The 27742-nt window shown below is 46.0% G+C and overlaps 1 protein-coding gene across 1 annotated transcript in view; it reads right to left on the bottom strand.

Moving 5' to 3' along the window:
- JARID2 (jumonji and AT-rich interaction domain containing 2) overlaps positions 1-27356 on the bottom strand; it is a 241911-nt gene extending 214555 nt beyond the window's left edge. The window contains 2 exon segments of the mRNA XM_036868501.1: positions 26280-26486; positions 27251-27356. Of these exon segments, the coding sequence (XP_036724396.1) occupies positions 26280-26324 (45 nt within the window). The 5' untranslated portion in view covers positions 26325-26486; positions 27251-27356.
- Between the last annotated feature and the right edge of the window lie 386 nt (positions 27357-27742).

Genomic DNA, 27742 nt, shown 5'->3' with positions numbered 1-27742 from the left:
GTCCTTGAACTTACATTATGCCTTTCTACTGGGATGCTCTTGTAATTTCAAATGTGTTACCATAAAATCCTGGCCATTGGAGAGACAAGAGACTGGGGGGAGGAGGGGAGAGATAAAATGGACTTTAATTAAAATATGAATAATCCAAGTCCAGCTAATTCAAAGCATCTGACTCCAACACACCTAGTCAGCTGGGAAACAGCAGCTGCTTCCAATTACAAGTGATTTTGAATTAACCGGTATCAGTATCTAACGAAGAAGCTGTGGATGTAAGAAATTTTCCGATTCAGCTGTGCACTCGGCCTTTTGAAAGAAAAGAAAGGAAACGCCAAAGATCCAAAGGCCTGTCTATATGACCTCTTTCTAGGTCAGGACAAAGTTTTCCAGCTTGTTCTTGTCTTTGCCTCTGACCCCCAAGGGCTAGCGTTTGTGCTGCTCCTTGCACTGTGCTTCTCCGTTCTTGGATCCTCAGCCCAGACATGTCTTCACAAGGGAGACCCGACAGCTCTTTCTGCTGCCTGCACACCTCCTGCTGCTCCCGTGACCCAGAAGCTGTGACCTCAAGTCACAGAGCCCCAGGTAACCCAGCAAAACCCACTTTTAATCCTATCACACAAACTGGGAAGCCAGAAAGGCTCTTGCAGTCTGGTGGGCTCTCCAGAGACCATAAGTCAAAGGCCTAACCAAAACCTACTATGGCCCAGAGACTAGTACCAGCAGCCTCCTGTGGAAAGAACATTCCAGAAGGACAACCAGCTTCCAACTGCAGGTGGAGCTTTAGACCATCAGATTGTCAATAGCTTTTTAAGAGTCCCACTGATGCAGTCAGGGAATGGGAAAAAAATAGGAAAGGAAGAGCAGAAACCTCTAAAAATCTCCTTCTTAGACCCTACGAAGACTAAAGATGCCAAGCATCACCATGAAGAGAAAAAAATCCAGAATCAATAGTGAAGCAACAGAATTGCTGGCTCTGGTCTACTAAATTACCTGCTTTCACACATCAAGACGCAAGTTCTAAAATCTCCCTCTCCCGTCCTGGGCTGCTGTGTAATAAACCACTGTGGAAAGATCAGTACCAGGCTGTGTTAAAGTTACCTGAATGAAGGCAAATTAATTTGGATCTCAGATCCCAACTGACTGCTGAACTGCCCTTTTCCCACACATTTCCTGTTTTACAAATAGCACACGTTTCTTCAGAACAAAATACTAGATAACACATAGAAACCTTTAGCTTTTCTGTGAACGTAAAACAGAATCACGAAATTCTCTAGTTGACCAAAACAAAAACAAAAACAAACAAAAAAAACAATGCACCAGTTTCTTCATTCACCTTTAAAGAAACATGCAAAACAGTAAGGACATCCCTGAAATTCTCATAAAATGTAAATAAATAAATAAATAAATATTTCAGGGCTTCCCTGGTGGCGCAGTGGTTAAGAATCTGCCTGCCAATGCAGGGGACACGGGTTCGAGCCCCGGTCCGGGAAGATCCCACATGCCACAGAGCAACTAAGCCCGTGCGCCACAACTACTGAAGCCCACGCACCTAGGGCCCGTGCTCTGCGACAAGAGAAGCCACCGCAATGAGAAGCCTGCGCACCACAACGAAGAGTAGCCCCTGCTCACCACGACTAGAGAAAGCCCGCGCACGGCAAAGACCCAACGCTGCCAAAAATAAAGAATAAAAAATTAAAAATTTCACGTCTAAAAATATTTTTAAAAGAGAAGGAAAAAGATATAAATATTTTGAAAGAGATACAAAAGGGAGGGAAAATGAAACAGTAAGTTCTTCAGTGAGTAGTCCCACAAGAATGAAATTGATCTTTCGGAATTCAAAACCAGGGTCCTACTAATTTACATTACTGCTGGGAAAAAAAAAAATCATGCTTCGAAAAAAAATCCTTAAAAACAATTTTTTAAAGAACACAACCATTATGTGAAGATCACTTCCTTACTTTTATAACTAAGAGCTGGTCCCAGGGGAGACACCGGTGGGGATAAATAATTGTAGAAGAAAAGATTATAAACACATCCCATTTAAAACCTTTAATCATTTCGTTATTCAATTCAGCATATGTTTACAGTGAACTCACTATGTGCATTCAATATTGTTAGCAAATTAAAAATATTTCTTAAAAGTCAAGATGACAAGTGAACATGAGTGTGGTGGAGACCAGGAAATGCAGTTACTCTTAATACGAGGAAGCTGCAATGTTTCCAGGCAGAAGGAACTCCCCCCACCCTCCTACACACACATACAGGGAAATGGAGCAAGTAACAAATGAAGACCCACAAAATCTAGTAAACACCAACTGTGAATCGTCCAACTTCCTTCTCTGTAAATAGCCACTTACTAGGTTTTGTTTCATATACTGATAAAATACATAATAAATCCTAATGCAGTATCATACCTTTTAACCTGAGCGAAAAATCATTAAAATTCTTCTTTTAACGCTTGAGAGAATGATTTTAAGAACTACCTGGGGGGGTTTGGGGGGCGGTAGGAGCTAGGCTTATGAATTCAGTGACGGCGTGGCAGCAATAATAACGTAGTTAAAAAAAAAAAAAGTACAATGGCCAGACATTCAAAATTAAATGACATACACATACTATACTACTTATGACCCCCATTTTACAGATTACAAAAAAACTGAGACACAGAGAGATTAAGCAAATGACAAGAGTCAGAATTGAAACCCACGGCTCGGCTGCCTAACAAGCAGGCAACAGTGCCCGCCCAGGAGAAGACAAGCACAGCCTTCAAAGCGAAACAAGAGCAGAATTCAAATCTCCCCTGGGGATGGGGGCAGGGGAGGCCGACCCTGGCCCCTTTCCCCTGCCTTGTTTCCTCTACTGCAATTTGGGGAAAAATAGCCACTTCACAGGGCTATGGTAAGGTGTGAATAGATAAAACACTGTTTCATAAAACATTTAAGTAGGTACAAATCCATAGTAGCTACCATCCAATAGAGAGCTTCTTTTTTAAAAGACATATAAGCTTTCAAGATGAGTTCTGGATAGAAACCAGCAAAACAGCAAGGGCCCTACACAGAAATCCCTGAGACTGCTCTGTGTTTACCAAATGAGACATGACAGAGTTTGGGGAAACACATAACATTATACAGACAGTGCATTATAATAACTAGTCTTTAAGGAAACACCAGGCTTCCTTCCAGAATAAAAATTAAAGAACGGTCCTCAGAAAGGAGAGCGTATAGGACATTGGGCCAAAAGAGGCTGTTTGAAGCAATGCTTATGAGGCTTTACAATCCCATAACTGTTTTTAAACATCTTTCAATTGGGGGAGAATGACGAATGTGGTCTTCAGTCCCTGCTGCTTCAGCAAGCTGGATCCCCTAAAGTGAGTTTTTTAAACTTTTTTTGGTAGAAGAGATCTGATGAGAACTCCCCAGTGCACAAAGAGCTGCTCTGGTTGAGAGAGAGACATGAAAAAAATGAGAACCACTGCACAAACTACCCACAAAATCAAAGCTGTCCTAAACCCTTGCGAGGACACAGGACCATCCGCTGAGAGCCTTCGAGAAATGCAGCATCTCAAACCCCACCGCAGACCTGCCGAACGAGAAGCTCCCTTGTGTGATCAGCGTGCAGTGGCCGAAAACCTCTCGGAGCTTTATTTGGTCTCAATCCTGGACTCCCTCCCACGTCCTTCCCCACCATGAGAGTATAAAATACATAACTGGACAAATAACACACAGAAGATAATAAATACTTGTAGAATTAAAGTTGAATAAAGTGAAAGGGACGTCGGGCTACAAATGTCTAGGAAGACAGAAATCAGAATGTTCCCATCACACATTACGACTTCTCAGCTAAGGAAAACTTAACTGTACGAAGTTCCACCGCTTTTCCAAGGCAGAGAGCATAAACCCAAACCAGAGCTCAGCACCTCTACAACACACTCACTGTCAAGTCCAAAAGTACGGTTTCAAGTTCCAGGCCCCAGGACACGTCAGCCTGACAGCACTTGAAACCGTTAAGCTTCTTAAAGCACCAATTCTATACCAATGAAATGAGAGAAGATTGTCAGCCTACCTAATAAATGGTTAGGATCAAATACACGAAAACACCCAAGAAAGATCCTGAGTAAATCGTTTCCTCAGTCGGAAGAAAAGAAGTGCTAGAATCTACAAAAGTATGAAACAGTGTGTTTCAACAGTGTGAAACAATTTGTACAGAATTCCTTGTCTTTAAGAGTCTCAATGCTCTACTGACTGAGCTAGCTGGGTGTACCAATACCTTGTGTCTTAAAAAAAAAAAAAATTTTTTTTATAAAAACACACACAATTACACAATTTCTGTGACTACTCAGGAATAAAGCTAAACAGTCCCCTGGCAAAACTCAATTTAAGGCCCTGTCACCAAATATTAAATGTACCTCTCTTCAACCTGTGAGGTAAATTCTCAGTTCCTTCCTGTTGACAATCCAGGCCTGACTGGACCACAGCTCACTCCTGGACCCTGCCTGGGCTCCGGTCCCTGCAGTCAGCACTGCAGACACACATACAGACCGCCTGCATAACAGGGAGGGTTTCCTCCCCAAGGGACTCGCAAATGTACGCGTCTGTGAACCTGTGCAACATCTCCAAGACCAAGCAAATGACCCATCACCCAAGAAAATGCTCAGGACTACCTCCAAAGTACACTGAAAGATTAAAAAGCCAACGTGAGAAGGTAGTTATCAAGTCAGCAACTTCACTTTTTATAAGAAGTTTTACAGTCCAGGGGCTTGGTCTAGGGTTGGGGGTGGAAGCAGGGGTGTGAGGAGACGGAAGCCACTTCAGGGTTTTCCTCCTCCAATGAGAAGGAGGCAAGCACCTAATAAAGGGGCAACAAGAGGTGACGGCTCAGCACATCTTCCGATAAACTCTAGGATGCTCCCCAAGCACAGACCAGACACGGAGGCCTCCAACTTCCCAACTGGGGGCAGCCAGCCGGCACTTTCCACCTTGCCGGCCACGGGCACACGCCTGACTTGAAGAGACTTAACAAAAGAGTTATATAGCCCCGACTTCCTTGACTTTAATTAAACTTGGCTTCCACTTCTGAAAACCCCTCAAGTTTTTATTTTGTTTTGTAGACCCACTAATGCTTTTCACTGAGAGATGCTGTGAAAAGGAGAAGCAAATTCTTTGCAGCTGCCGTGTGAGCATCCTGCCAACTGAAGCACAGGACGAAGCACTCCCATGTTAAAAATGTCCAACTGGGAGATTTACAAACCAGCAGGGGGGAATGGACGGAGGAGAGGAAGACGTGTGCGTGTGAAAGATCTGCAGGAAAGCTCCCTTTTTTGTTTTTAAGTCCCAGGGGCCTCTGAAGGCTTGTCATGCTTCAGCGACTGTCACCCCCTCCCACTTTACCCCCTTTCTAAAGCCACCGGCCTTTCCAGACACATTCTGCACAACCACTTTTTAGCTGTTTTCTTTCTTTCACCCCTTTCTCCCCAGGCCTCCCCCAGCAGTCCTGCCACAACTGGATAAATGGAAAGAAGGAGAACAGGGAGGAAGCGACCATTTTCCTCTGACCAGAGGAAGCCCAGAGTTAAGCTGCACTCCTGGCAAGGAAACGGACAGGCCCTTTGGCAAATGAACTTTTTCGTTTCTATCAGCAGCAGCAAGATAACCACGGTCAACAACAATCAGAGCTCAAAGCTGATGAGCTTTTTTGGTTGTGCTGCTAAAGCGCTTATGTAGGAAACCCTAGCTGTGCCCTTTCAAAACGCTAATTCTGGTCAAATATGTCACCCTAGAAGGTCTGGAGGTTTTGGTTGAAATTTCTGCATCAAGGGGTGGGTCCAGAGAAGGGAAAGAGTGGCGGCACCGCCCCTCAGCACAAGGTCCAGTGAGCAGATAGTTTCATAAGCAAAGCTTTCACTTCCATCCACCAGCCATCCACCCTCTGGGGTGGGGAGGAGTCCATATCCCCCCCTATTTATACTGTGGCCAGAGTATAAATGACGAATCCCCCCTCTGTCGCTCTGGGGCTAAGGCATAGGAGTTGTGACCCAGCAGCATTCTGGGGGGCCATGTGCATGTGCATTCCACGGAACCACTTTCCTCATTTGAACCCTCGGATGAATGGAGCTTATTTCCAGGGCCCCAAGTAACACGGCCACATCCTCGGAACGTAGGTAAAACACACAGCCCTCCGGGGAGCAGCATGCACACAGCCCAGCAACCTCTGACCCCATCCAGACGGACGCACGGTAACAAAGAACTGTCAGGCCAACAGCCAGGAGGCCCCGTAAGGTCCTCAGTCATGAAACCAAGGTGAAATCTCCTTCCTACATCACAGCAGACTTCCAAAGGCAGGAGAGCCAACGAAATAGCCTCCCATAAAGACTTTCAACAGCAGGGGCTGAAACAACCAACCAGAAAACTCACCAGAATCGGCACACTCCATTCTGAGTATTCGGGTCCGTCCACATTTTTACTATCGTTTGAAACCTGATTCTAACAACAGCGTTCTACCTGGACTATTTCACAACTGACGCCCTGCCAGGGAGCGGGCGTTCCCTCCTCGGCACCTGAAGCCGTTTACACCAGCTGGTCAGGATTCAGACGCTCCCTTCCCAGTCGCTGGCATCCCCAGGCCTTCTGCTTCCCCTCAAACAGATCTCTGACCCTCTACCTGGGAAAAGGAAAGGCAGTGAATGCTACGTCTGATGCTAGTGAGCTGCTCGCCGAAGATTATGTTTTTGGTTGGGTGGAGGGCGCTGAGGTCAGGCGAATGACACTCCAGGAAGCTCAGGCTCTGTGCTGAGCTCACCACCTCTCCCCGCAGCCAAAGGAGAACAATTTAACTAATCATCTGCCATCCGGCAAGTTGCAGTACGTCAGTCTTAGTCCAAACCCTCCACCAGGCAGCTGTAAGGGAGCGACACTGACGTGCGGGCAGGAGGGAGCGCAGTTACACCTAACAGAACACGTCGTCTTCCCTCATGGAGGCATCTGCATCCCATTTTACGGTGCAGGACACCGAGGATGGCTCTCAGAGGAGGCCCAGTGATCTCCCAGGGCACTCAGCTAGTACATGGCAGGGTGGTATTTAGAGCAGTTTCCTAGGATGGAGGCAACTGAGGTCTCCAGGAGTGGTGAGATGTTCACAAAGACACACACAAACACATGTGCTCCGTCAGATTATGTACTCACAAAGTTGTTTTAAAACAGACAGTGCAGTACTTCCATATAAGCTAACACAAAAACACGTTTCTGCCTCATAATGACAATAAAAGCTTGTCACTGATAAGGGACTCCTAAAGCCAAAGTATACGACACACACCGCAGCCAGGAGAAACAGGTGAGGCAACGCGGTTCCTGAAGGGCAGCCAAGCGCTCTGGGTGGAGAGCGAGGCCCAGGAAACTGCCGTTTCCTTCTGAGGCCCTAAGAGGTAGTTTTCTCCCCCAGGGGCAGAGGATGTGGCACTCACTGTTTGCTATTTTCCTTTTCATTACTACCGTTCCAGCCTGAGTGTCACGGTCGCTGGGAGGGGCTGTAGGAAGAAAGTAAAAAATCTAGACTGATGTTTGACTTTGTATGCAAGTTCACTGTTAAGAGTTAAAATATGCTTGTCCAAGACCATCCTCTCCCTTCAAGAGAGCTCTTTTCAAGGGAGGACATACCAGGATCCCCAAACTCTGCTTAATCAGCACAAATACCACACGGGATTCATCGGACCCATTTGTCCTCTTGGGCTCCAGACACTCTGTAGGGTAAAACGTAGAGACATAAAGGAATTAGGGAGAGCATATGTGACAGTTATTTGAGATAAAGCTGATCAGTACTGACCTTTAATTTGGAGACCCTGAGCCTCGTGCCATCTTTTTTTATGAACATGGGAGAGCACTTTGGGACCTTTCCAGCTGGGAGGAAGGAAGCACCATTATTCATCCCCGTTGGCTAAGAGACCTGACAAGCTCCACTTTCTTTTAAAACCTGTACAGACTGGCTACCACCAGTGCCCTCCGATTCCATGAGGCATGACTTTCAGACAGACCCGAGCTGAGAAGGGGGCTGAAAATCAATCAGGTTAAAATGAAAGGGACAATTCTACACTATCCTGTGACACACCATGGACGCAGGTCCCAAAAGGGACTGGACGTGCTGCCATGTACACCAGGTCCCTAGGGAAGGGGGTCAGCATCCACTGAGGAACCCTGCAGGGATACCCCCTAACTGGCTGGAAAGTGACCTATCCAGTGGCTCCTTCTGTAGCCAAGAAGTCGGCTTCACTTCTGTATCCACAGGGAGACTTGAGGACAATTCCCAAAGCGATATCACTTCACAAAATAAATCCCATAGAGCTGGATCTGGAACATTATTGCACAGATATGTGAAGTCCCAGCTGACAGTCCTATACCTCTTTGGAGCTAGGAGGATTACTAAGGCTTTAAAATTCAATTACAATTATGGGACTCTAAAATAACAAGAAAAACTCTAACAAAAAAAAAAGAAGAAGAAGAAGAAGACCGCAACCCTAAGTCTGAGATGCAGAACGAAAGGGACACGAATTCAGCACCCCTGCCTTGTCCAAAAGAGGGTCAGTCAGTCCCACAGCACAGACGGGGGCAAGCAACTGTCAAAGACAAGGGCTGGGTTGGATCCGGCCAACATTACAAGTACAACCAACTGGTCCTGTCCCTTAGTCTTGTGCTTTTAAAGGGCGGTCGACGTGCCAACTATTTTAAAGCTCCAACACACTAATTCTGTAAACAATAATGGCTACAGCCTGCACACTGCGCACTGGAATGGATTCCTCAACTTGGCCTCATCACTTATGCAGCTGATGAAACAAACACTGACAGCTTTTTTGCATTTGTAAAGGCCCCACAGCAGCTGTGGTGATCCCACCATAGAGCAATGAATTAAGCCTGAAACCCAGCTGGGTCTGAACAGAAGCCTTTTTTGCACAATACAGCAAGACTATCATTGTTAACCTAGGCATTATTGGGAAATATTCTGCATTACATTATAGGGCAGTTCTAACTCAATTCGTAAAATTAGCTCTAATAAGCAATTTTAGTAGGAGGGATGTGGCATTTGCTTTTGAAATGGCACAAGTATGTGTGTAGGTTATAGGTAACACTGCACAAAGGCAGCCTGGCAGAACAGAACACAGATTTCCAGTTAAACAATGCAAAGTTTAAAATAGCAACTCCTTCTTAGATATTCACGCACATATACACTCACTCACTCACTCACACCTACCACCTTCTAAATTGAGGTGGGTATCTTACCTTGCAAATCCTTGGTTAGTTAGCCACTACAGAGAAAATAGTGAATACAGCCGTCTGCCCTTTAGGTAAGGCAAATCAATGACACAAGAGTCAATCTGGAACCGAGAGCTGTACCAGAAAAACCGGGGAGTGGTGGAAAAACGTGATTAATCCCCTTATTAACGAATCTTTTTGACACTGAACTTGAGCAGTAGGTAATAAATAAGATCCCCAAACACTAACACACTAGCCTTTGGCTTCCTATTACCAGGAACCTCAAGGAAAGGCAGGGACACCCACACCAAGTCGTCACTCCCAGAGAACCAGAACCCACAATGTCCAAGTCTCCAAAGGCCTCCAGCACCCTTGGTCATGGGGCTTTTTTCCACCCCCACCATTCCAACTCTCTTCTATCGCGCCTCATACTTTCTACGAACACTTGAAAATGAGCAAAAAGTGCTCTACTCAAGTAGGAGACTGATCTTATCTCAACAATTTCACACCAACTTGGGAAAAACAAATCTGGAAATAGCCAAAGAAAACATGGCACCATCCCTCTTCCTTAAAAGAACACCCATTTCTTAAAGGAGTTTGTTATGAGGCCCTTTTTTGATTTTTATGCATTTTTCGTTTAGGTAAAAGGCGGCTTGGAAGGAGCAAGAAAATCAGGCGAATTTCTAGGTAGACAGTGGTTCTCTTCCCCGTAGGCTTTAGCCAAAGCACGTCAACATCAGTAACCACGACAGAGTCAAAAACCAAACGTGAGACAGGAAAACAACCCCTCGATCATTCTCTGCTCCCAGAGAGGAGCCAGGGTTTTTAAACCCCTGGCTCCTCCCAAAACTACGTGGTAAATGCTTTGCAGAGATGCACCTGAAGGCCCAGAACGACAACCCAAACACCTGAGCACCCACAAAAAGCCAATCATCCCGTGATGAAATTCCAAGCCCCATCACTTTCTCACGCCTAAGCAAGTGTTTAGAGCTTGCAAAGAAAAGGGGGAGAGGAAATAAGACCACTGCTGGCCACCCACAAACAGTGAAGAGTAGCAGTCAGACAGAGAGGAGAGTGAGAACCCCACCACCCCAAGGCAAGGCAGCTGCCCCAGCAGGAGAGAGTCCCATGCAGCCCTCTGCTGAACAGAACACAGGAGGCTCTGGGACACAGGCTAAGAGGAACAGCTTCACAGGTGAAAGAGCAGTAAATAAATGTATCAGCAGTAATCACCTAGATGGGCAAGACGGTCTAGCTTGAGGTATTCCAAGAGAAATGCAAGCAGCATCCCCACAGAGACTTGCACACAAATGTTCGCAGAAGCATTATGTACAAGAGCCAAAAGATGGAAACAACCCAAATGTCCATCAGCTGATGAATGGATGAGCAAAATGTGGTGTAGGTCCATCCAATGAAGTATTATTCAGCCATAAAAAGGAACTGAGTCCAGATACACACTACAACATGAAGGAACCTTGAAAACACTATGCCAAGTGCAAGAAGCCAGTCACAAAAGGCCACATATTGTATGATTCTATTTACATCAAATGTACAGAATAGGCAAATTCATAGAGACAGAAAGTAGATTAGTGGTTGCCAAAGACTAGAAAAACTGGGGTGAGATGTGGAGTGACTGCCAATGGGTATAGAGTTTCTTTTTGGGGTGATGAAAAGGTTCTAAAATTGATCGCGGTGTTATTGCACAACTCCAAATATACTAAAAACCACCGAACTGTTAAGCGAGAAAAAAAAAAAAAAATCACATTCACATCCAAGATCACTCAGGGAAGACTGAGATGCCTAGGATGCCTTTCTGTCTTGAAGCACCAGTAGAACGCCAAAAGAAACAGAGCTGAAGAACTGCCAAAGGAACTGGAATAAGTTGGGGATATGAGAGTTTTAAAAAAGAAAGGGCTAAAAGGGGCTGACACTTTGCTAAAGATACAGCAGCCAAGGACCGCAATGTATGCCAAGAATATATATATATATATATATATATATATATATATATATACACACACACACACACACACACACACACACACTGTAGTTAGACTGAAAAGTGTGATGAGGGGTAACTTTAATCTCCCAAAAAATAAAAACTGCAACTGGAGGCTTCCTATTTCCCTGCAGCTATGTTGTGGGCTTTAATTAAGAGCATGACAGCCTACCATTTAAATATATTTATCCAATGTCAGTGCCTACTTAGACAAGTCCCTTTAATTCGTTTTAAAACCGTCTTTGGATTCGTAAATTGGGAAGGAAGCAGTTAGAGGAGGAACTCCAAAAGTACATTCGGTCACTTATCAGCCTTAAAAATCTTTTCACACTCAGCAGGGAGGATTCTGTGCTGTTGATGCTAGGAAAAAAGCAACCATGAAACACCACCCCAGGTCTTCCCTGGACCGTATATAATGCCTGTCCGGAGAAACAAGCAGTTAGGACTGAGCAATGTGTTCTGTTCTTTATTGAGATGACCTCCTCCGTGTATAAACGGAGTAAAAGGACTCCTCTTAACAATAGGTGCCATTAAGGTCTTCATTTGTATTAAACTGTAAGCAAACAATGTTCAGCTGTAAAAGCTTTTGCAAATCAAAGATAATGGCCTGGGACTTCCCTGGTGGCGCAGTGGTTAAGAACCCGCCTGCCAATGCAGGGGACACGGGTTCGAGCTCTGGTCCGGGGAGATCCCACATGCCATGGAGCAACTAAGCCCGTGCGCCACAACTACTGAAGCCTGTGCTCTAGAGCCCGTGCTCCACAACAAGAGAAGCCACCGCAATGAGAAGCCCGCGCACTGCAACGAAGAGTAGCCCCCGCTCGCCGCAACCAGAGAAAGCCCGCACTCAGCAACGAAGACCCAATGCAGCCAAAGATAAATAAATTTATTTTTTTTAAAAAGAAAAAGATAATGGTCTTCCTTGGTAAACTGACTGTTCTTTATAATTATCATTATTTATACTCCCAAGAGGCTTTGCCTACTGCTCCAAAGAATTCTGGAAGGAAATAACATGACAACTTCAGCAAGTCTCATGTTAGATGGAAAGGGAAAAGGCTAGTTCCAGAGTAGAAAATGTGTTTCATTGGGGCCATGTCAGCGCTGGGGTAGCAGCTCCATGTAACTGGAGCAGGGAGCAGAATTAGAAGAAAAGAAAAAACGCCACTTTTCAGCTTCAGATATTTCCAAGTCAGACCCGTCGTCCTCCCCACCTCCCAGAGCTTCCTAGCTTACCAGAGCCAAAAGAAAACCCATTTTTATAGCATCATTAGAGTTTTGATTTATCACGAGTACAAAAAGAGTGTGCTTCTCAGGGCTCTACAAGTCTATATTTGTATCAGGAGTCTCTGCAGGACTAAATGATGGTGTTTACATTGACCTGGGGTCGGGGGCAGTCCAGGAGAAAGAAACAAGTACTCCCCAACCTTTTCCACCAGGAGACTAGGCCTGTGGCTCAGATATGCCCAGAGCCCAGAGCCCGGGACAATCAGGCAAGTCAAATGTGTTCTTCACTTAAGGAGATTTCCTTTCACTCTGTCAGCCACCTTTCAGATTCCAGCGAAGTTTAAACCACAATGGTTTGGAATCCTAACAGCAGTTTTGAGGATTATGGTACAGAATGAGTATTTGCAAACATTTTTAAAAACACAGAACGCTGGATCATGAAGTCACATGTACCAATCGCTTCCCCCAAAGAAGTTCATTTATTAAATCCAGACCCTCCCTGGCCCCCTGCATGGTGGAAAAAGGTGGTATTAAACTGCATTGGCATTTAAATAGAAATCTGATCTCTGCCATTCAAGGATGTGATCACCACCGGGGATTACTTTCATGCATCTTTAAAATTCTTCCACATTAAAAGTTCTCTCAGGGTGTCAATACCAATATTACTTAACAAACCTTGCCTTTAACTAAAGTTTTAGGTCAAGTTTGCAGGGCTAAAACAAAAAGCTACTCAGCCCAAACACTGGTGGGTTGAGGACAAGTGTTCGCTGCCCATATTTTAATGTGGTTGTCACTTTGGGGATTTAGAGAGTGAACTTCAGTCGGATCAAAGCAAAAATTGTTTGCTCCCAGGATGACTGCTCATTATGGCCTTAAATCCTTTTCGGAATAAGGTGTGATGTATATAAGTAAATATATCAAATAAACCCCCCTCAAAAAATTGTAACCAACTACAAGTCCCAGTGAAAAGGCTGCAGAGCGAATGGAATCGAATGTCAGACAAAAACCACACCACAAGAATCAGGCTTACTAGTGAAACTGTTTCCCCGTCCCCCACTAAACCCTCCTAAATACACGGGAATGAGATCTTTACAGAGCAATACCAAGTGTTTCGTCATTTTCAAACGATTAAGAAACCAGGTTGACTGCCCGTCTGGCACCTATCAAAGGTGGTAGCCTTGGCCACTCGGGATCATCAGTTTGGAAAGGAGTCACGTGGCATGTGTCAAGTACCCTGTCCTGGTGGCAGGGAGCTACTGTAGGTGGAAGCCATGTGCTACCAATTTAACTGGGACTCCAGCCCACGGATCCTCGCCATCACATCGACTCTTTCATCCCCCAACATCAAGACATTATCACAAGCTGAAAATAGAACGCACAGCGCTTTCATGCTCTGGGCAACAGAAGAATGGAAAAGGGGGGCAATTTAGGTAAAACCAATAAACATTTAAGTCCTACCTCATTTCTAAATGGACATCTTTACTGAATGAAAAATGAAAAAGAAGGTGAAGAGTTTATCCAAAAGTACTCTTAAACGCCAAAAAGTAATGCTGCTTCTTAGCAGTTCTGGGATACCACCTCATTCTCACATGGGGGGAGGGAGGATGATAAAAAGCCATCATCAGAACAATCAAAAAGTGTGTCTGATATAAAGATCACACTGCATTTTACCTTAAGTTTGGAAGAAAAAGCATCTATATTATTTTCATTTCTATCCTCTTCCTCAGACAACCCGGATAGGCTGTAATCAGCAAGGATGACCCAGAAACATCGTGTTCCCTCTTCAACCTTGAGGCTGGAGAATTACAGCCACAAAGACCTGCAGGACCTAAAATAAGAATAATCTGGTCTAGATAGTTACAGTTTATAAAGCACTTCACATGTTAACATACGATTCTGCCTCCCCCAAAATGACCTTGAGGGGCCAATAAATGAAAGTCTAAGTCTCCCCATTTTATGCATGAAGAAACTGAGACTGAGGGGAAGTGATTTACCCAAGGTCACCGGCTCTCTTCCCACAGGGTTTGGCATCTCTGCTGTCAACTGAACTGTAAATTCTCTGAAGACAAGGACAATGTCATATTTTCTAACCCCTAACAGAGCCAGAGAATACATCAGCTGTATTTGACTGAACAGTCTTCCAAGCCAGAGCCCAATGGGACCCTTGTAACCGTACAAAACCCACCTCACAAACAAGGCTGAAATCACTTGCGAAAATAATGGGATTCTGGGGTCATTTTAAAGTTACGTCACGTCCTCACAAAAAAAGCATTTCATAAACATGAAATATGTAATTGTACAATTCCACAGACGCTTCTTCCTTTACTGCTACAGTCATCCTAATAACACATTGTGTTCTCAGAGCAATTTTGTTTTACAAAGTGCTTTCCCATATCTTATCTCATTTAGTTCTAATGCCCTGAGAGAGGACAAGGAAAGAAAATAGAAACTTAAATAAAACCCAACTGACATCTTTACTACTTGTTACAAGGGCCTGTATTGGTTTTTAAAAGCCAACAAACAAACCCGCTGGCACTACCTGGGAGACTGTAAATTAGTACAGTCTTTCTCCCAGAAAACAACGTAAGAGGGATCTGAATTGTAAACACAGGTAACACAAAGTGGTAGTTCCACGCTGAGGAGTTTGGAATTAAGTGCAAAAAGATACAGGAAAAGCATACTGCACACATCACTGTGGACGACAGCCCCCGTACTGTGAAAAGGCCATCAAGAACAGGCAGGTCAAGAAAACTGTGGTACAGATTGACCGAGTGCCCAGCAGCTATTAAAAATAATGATGCAGGGCTTCCCTGGTGGCGCAGTGGTTGAGAGTCTGCCTGCCAATGCAGGGGACACGGGTTCGAGCCCTGGTCTGGGAAGATCCCACATGCCGCGAAGCAGCTGGGCCCGTGAGCCACAATTACTGAGCCTGCGCGTCTGGAGCCTGTGCTCCACAACAAGAGAGGCCGCGATAGTGAGAAGCCCGCGCACCGCGATGAAGAGTGGCTCCCGCTTGCCACAACTAGAGAAAGCCCTCGCACAGAAACGAAGACCCAACACAGCCATAAATAAATAAATAAATAAATTTAAAAGAAAAAAAAAAAGAACTCAAGTAAGAACAAAAAAATAATAATAATAATAATGATGCAGAATCATATTTTGATAATTGAAATGAGATATAAATGCAAAGAGCGCGGAACAGAACATCTCTTAGGAGTATGAGCCCACATAGGTAAAACGACATATCTACAAGTGCAGGAGCACCCCGTAGGTAATTGCAGTAGATCTTACCTTTGTGTTCGATTTGAATGATTTCTTATAAGGCAAAAGAATCGTTTTCAAAGGGGGACAAACCCTATTGGCCCAATTAGGTATGGGGATTACACATGGATTTTATTTTCCCATGAAAATGAATCAATAACTGCAGTTACCATGGATAACTGAGGATCCATCTGGCAGGAGGAAGCATCTCTGAAAGCCGGTCCAAAGGCATTACCCCAGCTGGCCTTCCACTATATCAGGGGCTGGGTTTCATGCCCCGGCTGTCACTGATAAAACGTGCAACCTTTGTCATTAGACACCTCAGGTTTTCTCAGCTGTGAAATTCTGATTAGTGAAGCTCACCTTTTTCCACTAGATCCTTACCAATTCCCTCCCACTAGTGGGTATTATTTGAAATACTCCAAAAGCTTCAACTCGACAAATATTTCCTCAATTGTGTGATGACAGAAAATTCAGCCTCTAATCGTGTGGGGTTAACAGGGTGAGACACATGTAAACACTGATTCCAGCACCTAGAGGTACGTGTGAGGAGTCGGGCCCACAGAAAAGGGGCTTGGCTCTGCCTGACTGGGGAAGGGGGTGGCAGGCTGTCCAGTCAGGCCTCAGAGTGGTCAAGGTGGGCTCCACAGGCAATCCGTCCCCTGAGCAAGTTGAACAACCAAGATGTGCAAAGGCCAAGAGGCTGGCTCAGCTGCAGTGGAACAGGTGGCCAGAAGCTCAAGGTAGAGCAAGGGCTTTTTATGCTGTGCTGAGGACAAATGTAGCTTAGACTTGATCCACTGAAGGTTCATGGTCGGATTTTCAAGTTCAAGGATTACTGCTCCAAGATCCAGGTTAAACATCTTTGGTGAAACATCTCTGTACAAAGATTCAGTGCCGCTCTAATCCTAATTCTCAATCTGTCAGTCTTTCTAACTCACCACCCAGACATATTCAGAAGTCAAGTGTTGGATAACAGAGAAGAGATTCAACCACCAGAGAGTGGGGCTGGGAAGAGATTACATCACCTTCTAATCTTTTTTTTTTTTTTAATTATAGTTGATTTACAACATTGTGTTAGTTTCAGGTGTACAGCAAAGTGATTCAATTACACATTTTTTATTTTTTATTCAGATTCCTTTTCATTATAGGTTATTATGAGATATTGAATATAATCACCTTCTAATCTTTAAAGCTTTGTTCTATATCCCAAAATGGACTTCAGAATATCTGTTGCTATTCATTTGGCTTATTAAGAGGCAAAGTATAGAATTCATCTGATTCATTTATTCCTGAGTCAGCCTGGAAGGCTGCCGACAGACCTGATGTCTCCAGGTTGGTGATTTCCAACTGTGTAATCATACCTTCTTGAGCATTTGTGCATAGTATGCAGTTTACAAAGTGCTTTCACATCAAAAATCTTACTGACCCTCCCAACAAGCCTGTGAGGTGTATGGAACAAGTTTTCCAGGTGAGGAAGCAGCCCAGCGAGGTTATGTGGCTTGCTCAGGGTCACACAGCTCATATTCCCAATCTTGTCCACTATAACCACAGAGGTGCCCTACATATTCAATAACAAGCCCGTCTCAATCTGAGGCATTAAATTCCCCAAGCCCACATACTAGCAATAAGGCATGGACTCAAAGCACAAAACACTCCAAGTCCTGATTAGGTCAACATCCAACTGCTGCTTAACAGAATAAGCATTCATGCAGCACCCCTTCTGCAAACCTAGGGAGGGAATAAATGCAAGAAACACATGCTCAGCCCTAATCCCTTCTCATTTCCTCCTGGCACCTGTTTCTACCCCCAGAGGCACCAAACACTTTTAACAGCTGGCAGAAATAAGAACCAAGAGATAACACACACAACCATTGTAGCCCTAACCCAAATTGTGGCTGGGAAATAATGGAGAAAGAACCACCCAGATTTAAAAAGAGAGCAATAAAACAGGGCGCCCAAATGGCTCCCACATTCCCCTGGGTGATTCAGTCACTAGATACCTGGGCTGCTGTCACATAAACCAGAGGGTCTCCTGATGGAAAAGACACACACAACCCACCCCCCCTCTCACGCCTCCCCACCCCCAGCCAAAAATATCACTGGAAAAGAATTCCTGGTTGTACTGGAGAAAATACGTGAGAAGAGCTGTACTGGGAGTACGGAGGGGCAAAATTTGTGGCTATGAATTTTATGACCTTCTAGGACTCAAGGTAACTAAACACTGCTGCCAGTATTTCAATGCTCACTGCCTTCCTCTTCATGGGTGGTGGAGCTTGACAGACTTAACAAAATTAGAACTTAAGATCCAATTTAGGCCTTCTAGGCCACACCAGCTCTCCAAAACAGCTCTCAAGAACTTCTGCCAGTAGGGTTCCCCTTTCTAAGGCCCTCATACACCCTATGAATACGCGAGTAATTATGTATAATGTTCCCATTACTCACGCTGCCTCATTAACATATCTAGGCAGCCTTTGTTTACTGCCCGGCCCAGACCCTGGTGAGGATTTGAGGACACATGATTTCCCCCAGCGCCCCATGGTACCCTATGCAGCAAAAGTCAGGGGCAACAATAAAGGTGCCAGAAAAAGCATCGAAGCTAATCTGTCACAGCCTCTGCGAAATCAAATGAATTCGGAAGCCTGGAGAGCAAACGCAGCCCAGGCCGGCCCTCAGGTAACACCGAAGAGCGCGGGGTGCGGGCACTTGTAAAATACAGAGCACAAACCAGCCGGGTCCCAGGACAACTGGGATCTCAGCTCTTCTTCCACTGAGGACTCAAGGAGACAGCCAGTGGGGGATAAGGGGGTAGCTCCACCAACTGGTGTTTAAAAAAACAACAAACATGCATTTGAGACAGATCCACTCCTGCTCCTGGAGGCTGACAAACTGCCTTAACTTCCCCCCAACTTTCTCAAGCCAAAAAACCTCTCCAAAGGCTGCCAAGAGCCCCCATTATGGCATTTTCCCCTTTTCGTGGCTACTCCGATCACTCCTATTACCTCAAGTTCATCTGGACTAAGAAGTGGGGAGAAGATACAGCCTTTCACTCTCTGGCCAGGGCCTACCGGCCTCAGTCTTCCCTTCTGTAAAATGGACTCAACAGCCTCTTCCTCTCCTGTGAAGTCACTAGGGAAACAATAACTGTGGGCAGTTATTTCAGAACTGACATCTTCTCCTCACGATGCTAGAGTGTTTCCTACAATCCAAGCTCCTCTGGCACATTTCTTCAAATGGCAAAGAGGAGTCCCACGAGGCATGGGAGGCCTCCTCACAAGAGCAGTAAAGTCTGTGGCAAGACAGACTGGTGGAAGTAGAAAGAAAGCCCAACAGAGACGCAGGGCCCAGGGCTGTGGTCCAGCTGCCCACTCGGATGTGCCTGAGACTTGGCCCTCAGGATAGGATCTACCTCTGCGCAACATGGGCCCTCTCCCACCCCACACATCCTGACAAAGAGAACAAAGAGACAAAAACCACCTGCAAGAGGTGACAGGACGGGAAGTCCCGGAGGCAGGCAGGATCATTCAACCGGGAGCAAAAGGGTATCCGGCAAGTGCTGCCACTTCCTGCTAGGTTCAGCTCTACTTTTAACAATTTTACTCTGAGTCAGAAATGAATGAAGATCCTTGATTGAAAAGTGTGAGGCTGCCAGAGGGCTATAGGGTTGTCTGAAGTCAAGAAAGATTAAACCCTAAAAGGAAAACAAAAATCTCACTCAAATTGTCTACAAAAACGTAGACCAAAGTCATCAGAGTTCCCACCTCCTGGAATGAAAGGGGCCTGCGATGAGGAGGCAAGTGTGGAAAAGGCTTTATGGACAGACAAAAGGGACCAGAAGCACGAAGTCTGGGGCCTGGAAAAGGAAGCAAGGCTTGTGGAGGGGAGGGCAGTCAGAGGAATGAGGAGAATAGTTACCTGGGAGATGGAAAGAAACAAGAGAACTGAGTAGAAACTGATTCAATGTGTCTTGTTTCCATTAACAGGTAGGCTTGAGGATCTGAAATGGAACAGATCTTTAGCAGTATCTCCTAAGTAAGACAAAAAACAGTTGCTGGATTACAAGATACAAGCTTCTGAACTCCATATAAATGAAGTGTAAAATCACTCATCTTTCTGCCTCCACCATCCTGAGAATGACACAAACTCTAAAAGTAATACAAATTACCTCAGCAGGGCCACTCTGACCCACATTTTATCTATGCTACCTGGCATGAACTAGATAAGCTAGTCTAGTTTAATATTTGAGGATTAAGGCTAAATACAATGGAAGCACTCTTATCAGAGCTGATAGGGACCATAGGTTAGTTAGCTAATATAAAGTTTATTAAGCAGGAAATCTTTAAAAAAATATATATCTATTTATACAGATATGTAGATTATATACATATACACATATACATGTAACGTAATGAACACATAAACGTGCTGTTACAGATATTTTTGAGAATTCTTGGTGCTCCATGTTATGCTTTTTTGTTTGGTGGGAAGGAAGTTTGGCCGTAAATGAAGCTTGGTTCTTAAAAGGGAACCACTTGTAAAGCAACGTGTGCAGAATCCTTACAGATTTTCCCCAAGCCTTTTAAATGGGGAAAATGGCGGGCCCACATCTAATTTAACCGTCTCATTTTTTTTAGTACTTCACTTTTATCAAGGGTTCTCAAACATTCAGCTTCAAGCTTTCATAGAAACCAACTCTCTTTTCACATTCGTTCAAAGGTTTACATAATATTTAACCGAAATTGCAATAATAAGTCTAACTGGAATAACCAGATTTGGGAATAAACAACTGACACTTGGCAAGTCTTCTATATGGGAAGGAGCCAAAGGGGACAGAAGCACACACTTCCCAGGCCTGCCCACTGGCCAGGAGCTTCGTGCTGAGATATCACAGCCAGGATGTTCTGCAGCCAGGAGAACCAGGGAGGCTGGGTAGGTGGAAGGCGATTAGTAGGAGTGCTGTTACTATAATCCTAGGGGAGACTGAGACCTGGACCAGTAACAGGAGCATCAAAACAATGCAAGCAGAATTCCAATAACTAAACTTCTTAGGTTGCAAAACTTTTAACCATTTGGATGAAAATGTCAGGAGTCAGGTCTTCAGACCATCATGATCAAGGGCAAACCTTAAAAATAGACCAGCTTTTCAGCATCCAGTCACGATTTTTAAAAAACTGAGAACAAACTACAAAAGTGTGCATCTACCCAAAAAACCCCCTTAAAACAAAAAAAAAAAAACAATGCCTATGGCTAACAGCATACTTCCATCCATACTGCCCTGGCAATATCAGCTCTATTCTATATAAAAGACTGTCAGTATAACCACTCTTCACTCTGGAGTCTGAGCTGCCTGCCTGATCATTTCATGTCATTTTTCCAGATCCACATTACTGACTCATCACCGTTCACTTCACCGAAGTTATATGTTTTGAGTGACATGTTTCATCCTTATTTTTCCACTAGCCCTGTAATTTTTAGTGTGCGATTTTATAGAACTTGAGGTTTTTCACCAATGCAGACACCATGCTACATTACATACATCTCTGGTTACATAGATCTGCACTGTTCAGTAGGATAGCTACTAGTCATACGTAGCTCTTGAACTTTTGAAATGACTAGTCCAAACTGAGTTGCCCTGTAAGGGTTGAAAAAAATACACCAGATTTCAAAGACACAAGATAAAAAAAGAAGGCAAAAGATCTTAGCAACTTTTGTACTGATTACATGTTAAGATAATGTTTTTATTATACTAAGGTTAAATAAAACTATCATTAAATTAAAAAAAAAAAAAGTCCAGCTTAGCCTTTACCAAGTGTTTTAATGTACTGGGCTTAATATGACTTTCCCATGTCGTCTTTGAAAGGAAGAAAAGGGTTCTATTTTGAATCTAAGAAACATCGGTTACATACTCCAGAAGACTTTCTCTTTCTGAAGGAGGAAAGTTTAAATAACCTTTGGAACAGGATATGTATTAGCACTGGAGTTATTTCCAAGACGTGTGTAAGCGAGTCAATAGCCCTCAGCCCAGCAACAGGAACTGGTCTAACCTCCTATGACAGAGGAAACAGCCATTAAACCATCTAAGTACCAAATAATTCTAATTGGCTATTTGGGCCAATGGCTATGGGGGACACACAAGTCAGGTCTACAGTAAAGTAATAATAACCGAAGTAATAATAACTCAAATTGGATTATTTTTAAACATAATTTTTTTTAAATTTCAGTGACACACTTTGGACTCTTAAATTGACAATATTCCTTCTATAATCTCTCCAGACAGTGACGGTTCCTAAATTGTCTCTGCCCGAGACTACGTAACAAAGAGAAAAGTTTTCTCCACTACCAGAGACAAACAGAAAGCAAGCCACGTGAACAGCTCATAAAAGGAAAAGCTGGGCTTCTCTGGTGGCACAGTGGTTAGGAGTCGGCCTGCCAATGCAGGGGACACGGGTTCGAGCCCTGGTCCGGGAAGATCCCACATGCCACGGAGCAACTTAAGCCCATACGCCACAACTACTGAGCCTGCGTGCCTAGAGCCCGTGCTCCGCAGCAAGAGAAGCCACCGCAATGAGAAGCCCGCGCACCGCAACGAAGAGTAGCCCCGGCTTACTGCAACGAGAAAAGCCCGCGCACAGCAACAAGGACCCAATGCAGCCAAAAACAAAATAAATTTTTTTTAAAAAACACCATTCACTTTATAGCAGTACACCATATATACTCGATAAATATGTTAATCAATAAATATTTTTAAAAAAGGAAAAGTGTAGCAACTAAATAATGTGTACACATTTTTTTCCCCCAGAACTGTAAAATAATTCAATTGGGTGTAAAATGGGGGGGAAGGGGGGCGCCACGGGAGGCAGAAGCTCATAAATCCTACCACTACATTTTGGTGTCGTTCTCTTTTTCTTTACAATTTTATGTAATTATAGTAAATCCCGCTTTTGAATCTGGTAACACAAACTTTTCCCAGTTTTTTCAATCATACTGCACTTTTAACTCAGAAAATTAGGTACTTAAAATTTACAGCCTAGTGTTACAAATTCTGCTTGAGCTGTCCTAGGAATCAAACTGGTAATCTGTTTTCATGCTAACTGTATGAATCATATCTTCATGTGGCAGAGATTTTTATTTCAAACTCATACCTACTATAAAGCATCAAAGATCAAATGGTTTTGCAACCTGGGTATCATCTGTTATTCTGCCTAGGAATAACCAACCAGTGGAGTGATGGAAATGGCATAAAATACCCATAGAGCAAAACATGCAACTGTTTTTATTGTCCAAGTGAATTAGGGCTTTGAAAGGCAAATGTTTTCAGTTATTTAAGGTATTGTAGTGGGAATCGTGCCCAGCAATTAAGACAGGATTACAGTGCAATTTATGAGTTTCACAAGGACGTCATTTAATATGAAATATAACAATCATTTCTCCCAAAGCCTGCCATCTACAATCCCACCCCCAAACTCTGCTTTGCTAAAACAATAAACTAAACGGCAACGCGGCAGGCATCTACGGCTTTTGAGACTACTTGCAGGAAATGTGCTGCCTTCCACGAGCTCAAGTAATAATTCCACCTTACATTGAAAGAGCATACATACTGTTTTACATCTTCCACGGACATTATCTCACGTACGTGATTTCAGATAAAGTAAAGTGGCAAAGGCACGTATTACTTTTTCCATTTTACAGAAGAGTAAACAGACCCAGATTTCCAGCCTCTTGTTCTCCGGTTCTCAAGAACTAAGCCCAGAACACCTTGGACTTGCAGTCCAGTGCTCTTTCAAGCACGCGCATCAATGACAGTCTTCCCCCGTCTGCCCCACCCCCTAAAATACTCAATAGGCCTAGAGCTGGCACAGCGAAGAAGTGCCACTCTGGTGTTTCAAGGCATCCATCAAGAGCAACAGTTGATGCTGTGCAACATCACCCAGAAAGGCATCCCGCCACATCCTGCCGAGACACCCCCAACACGACTTAAAAGTGACAAGGTGGCCAAATCCACAACATGGTTCTCCTACAAAGCCAAGCTTCCCTGCATGAAGTTTCCCTGCTTTTCAAAAGCGTTGACGAGAGAACACGACCACCACCGCAGTAATGCCACAGCATCAGCAGACCTGGAAACAGAGGAAACGAAAACGTTTCTGCAGACAGGAAGCGTCTCCGCCCTGCTCCCCACCCCCTAAATGGAATCAGCTGGGTTGGGGGCGCTCGCAGGGGGACCACAGGCTCCCCGCGCTCACCTGGAGGGAAGCGCGGCGTTTCGCGGCGGAAGGCCGAGGCCGGTCGCATCCTCCTCCTCCTCCACTTCCTCCTCCCACGCGGCAGCCCCCGCCTCCGCGCCGCTCCCTCCTCCCCCGCAGCCCCGCCGCGCTGGAACCTCCCGCCCGACTTTTGACGTCACGGAGGAGAAGAAGGTTCCACCCGGGCCCGTCCCTTTGTGACGTCACAATGACAAAAGAACGCGGCCGGAGCGTCCGGGAACCCGGAGCCGCGGGGGGCGGAGGGAGGGAGGGGAGGCCGGCGCGAGGCGGGGGAGGAATCAGGGGGCGGAAAGGGGGCGCGCTGACGTCTCGCCGGCTTAACCTGTTGCTCTCGGGCCCGCACTGGAGCCAGCGGGCAGGGCCGCGGGGAGCCGGCCGCGCCGCCGCCGCCATGCTCCGCCGTGCGCGCGCTGGGGGCGCCCGCCGCAGCCGCGCGCCGCCCGCCCCCTCCCCGCCACGCCCCCGCCCCGCGCGCCGCACCGCCCCCTCCCCAGGCCGACCGGCCGCACCGCCCCCGCGCCGCACCCACCCATCCGCCAGCCCGCCGGCCAGCGCCGCCCGCCCGGAGCCCGGAGCCCGCAGCCCGGAGCCCGGAGCCTGCAGCCCGCCCCCTACAGGCCGCGCGCGGACTCCGGGCCCCGGCCCAGCCCGCCGCGACCCCCGCGCGCCCTCCCCTTCGCAGCCGGCTAGAGCACATCGGGAACACGGGCTCCGCTCCCCGAGCGTTAACTCGTGCTCTGCCTCCCGCGGCCGCCGCCAGCCACGGGCAGGGGGCCGGGCGCCAGGACTCGACACAATCCGCTGACCACCGGCAACAAAACATCCCACCCCACGCCGCTCCCCCCAACTTCGTGATGACTGGGGCGGGGGTGGGGGTGGCTCTGGTCCAAGTTCTACCCCTTTTGCTTTGTGGCTGCACCCGGATCGGATGTGCCCCGGGAAGGCGTCCACGCTCGCAGGCAAGGTTGTCTCCCTGCAGTTTCTACTGCCCGAGTTTAAACTAGTCCTTTGCATTCTCCCCAGCCCTCTGCAATGCGGATGTATTTTAATTCTTAAATTCTTTAGGGAACAGCTTTTTAAGTTGGGCTTGATTATTTAACCTTGCATTTCTTTCATAGTTGAAGTTTACGTGTCTAGATTAGGATCAGCCCTCAAGAAGAGATATTCAGCTTTTCCATTAAATCTATTTTTTACAAAACCAGTGCCCCGAAGGTCATCTCCCATTACACACATCACACTGCTCAAAAAGGGAAAATATTAAGACCAATTTGTCGACCCGAGTTAAATAAAACTTTCTTATAACGTTACATTATTCCTAATGTGTGTTCATTTGGCCTTTTTTTTTTTTAATGGGTTCTTTGATTTAAAGCATGCAGCTAATCACCGATCACTCGAGTGCATATTTGGTTAATCCTCGGTCCCCCTCTCCCCTCCCTCCCCCCAAACTTAAAAAAAAAAAAAAACCACCATACACAAAACAAAAACACTCCCCATGCCAATCAAAACGTAGCTGTACTATGCACAAAACAAATTTAACTATTCCACACCAGTTAAATCTCTGAATAATCACCCAATTTCAGAAGGCCGGTTAACTGGGAGTAATTATTTGTAGTCACTTACATATGCATTCACATGCCTTCTTAAAAACATTAGCTATATTGTATGTCTTTTTCCCCCTAAAACTGGAACCCATGAATTTTTAAACAAAACCAGTCCCATTATTAAAGTCAATCCCAACAAATGCATTCGCTGTAACGCGATTCCCAATTGGTTTATGTTGCGAACCAAATAAGCCAAAACGACCACATACATTAAATTTGATGTGCCAGTGCAAGGAACAAGATCGCCATAATCGGACCCTCGATTGCAACTTAAAGGGCTTCCAACACACATGCGTTACACGATTTCCCAAATAACATTAATAATAATAACACAGGCTCATTTGCATGCAAAGTGCAATAGGGGCCAAATCCGCCCGAGAATGCAGTTTAGTCACATTACCGCAGCCCCTACCCCCCCACCCAGGCTCCACCAAAATCCCCTGCCTTTCATCTAAAACTAGATTATGGTTGTGTCATTCGAGGTCAATTTATTCACTGGAGGTATCGCTACACCAATCTGTTTTTTCGTCCAAACTAGGCAGACACGACTTTGCCTGAAAAAGCCTTCTTTCAGAAAAGAAAGAAACAGCCTTATCGGACGCTGTGTTTAAAACCCTTCAGCTGCAGAATTATCTATAAACTTGACATTCACAGCCATTGCTTAAAACTACAAGTCAAAGGATGTGTTGTTAGGAGCACTTACGTATTTCTTCTGAATGATATTCCTCTTGGGTCTTTCCTTGCTCATTCTGAGATCCAAATGCTGATTGCAAAAGGGGACAATTGCTTCATGAATTTAAAGCCGTCAGAAATTTGCAAAAAAATATCCTGGTGGTTTTTATTGTTGTTGTTGGTGGTGGTTGATCTTGGAATCCGACTTTTCTTCCTCTTCCCCCAAAGCCCGATTCGCCTTGAAATAAATCCGAAATTGGGAAGGAGAAAAAAAAAGCCAAAGACGAAGCAAACAAAAAAAAATTTCACTTTAGTAAAACACTCATAATGGAAAATTTCCCCCGAAACACACACACACACAAAAAAAAACCGACGCCCTTCACTCCCCCCCCTTTTTCCTCCAAAAACTACATCAGCGAAACGTGAAGGTCCTTAGTGTCTGATCCGTAGTTACATCTTGGAAAAGAAAAAGGAAAGATAAATAAAAAATGTTGGAAGTCACGTTTGTGCTGCAGCAGCAGTGCGAGCAGAAGAGTCAACTCCAGCGGCGGCGGCGGCGGCGGCGGCAGCACCACAGCGAGGGCTCGCCGAGTCTCTTTTTTCCAAGCCCCCTAACCAATGAGAGAAAGGCTATCCAGCCCAACTTTAAATGGACTCTGCTTTTATACAAGTTAGGGCTCCTCGGATAATTCCCCGCCGGACGCTAGCCGAAAACTCCCACAGCTGGGCCACCAAGCGCCCGCCTCCTCCGGTGCCGACCGCCCCTGGCCGAGCCCAGAGGACCCCCGCAGGCCCGTCGACGAGACACCCGAGAGGCCTCGACGAACCCTTCCCGGGCTACCCCTCAGACATCGCTCCCACGCCGAGCCTAAGAGTGGAATTGAGAGAGGCTCCCTAGCTCAATGCATGGCACGCTCGGTCGCTCCACCTCACCCCCTTTCCCCAGCTTGCCGCTCACCCCACAGCCGCCACACGCTAGCCCCCGCCACACCTCGTGTCTACCTGCAGCCGGGCTGCTGGGTGCCAGTGCCCCAGGACGGCCGGCCCCGGGGAGAGCCGCCTATTCCCGGGGCACCTTAGAATGGTCCCCTTGATCTTCTGGAAGTTGTAGTCCCCCGACTACAAAATGGCTATGGCCACGGGAGCTGGGAACTACAATTCCCAGCCTGCCCCGCAAGCCTGTCACTCAACTCCCCTCCCTCCTCCCCGCCCCCTCCCCCTCGCCGGCCCTGCCAACAAACGCCTGGACGTGTCCCGCGTGTGACACTGAGAGAGGCTGGCTCGGGATTGGCCCGCAGAGCGTGTGGTCCGCGAGCAAGGAACTCCCCACGCCGGCCCGCCCCCTGGCCCCTGGCCGCGGCCCCCCTCCCCCCCCCCGCGGCGGCCGGCCCCCCCCCTCCCCGCGCGCCCCGCCCCCACCCGCGGCGCAAACCGCCTGTGGAATCGAGGAATTGCCCGCGCGCCGGCCCGCGCCGAGGGGCCGTGGAGGGGGAC

The sequence above is a fragment of the Balaenoptera musculus genome, chromosome 11 (genome assembly GCF_009873245.2).
Source record: "Balaenoptera musculus isolate JJ_BM4_2016_0621 chromosome 11, mBalMus1.pri.v3, whole genome shotgun sequence".
Taxonomy (NCBI): domain Eukaryota; kingdom Metazoa; phylum Chordata; class Mammalia; order Artiodactyla; family Balaenopteridae; genus Balaenoptera; species Balaenoptera musculus.
The sequence above is the reverse complement of the archived record's forward strand: the minus strand, read 5'-3'. Positions and strand labels throughout refer to the sequence as shown.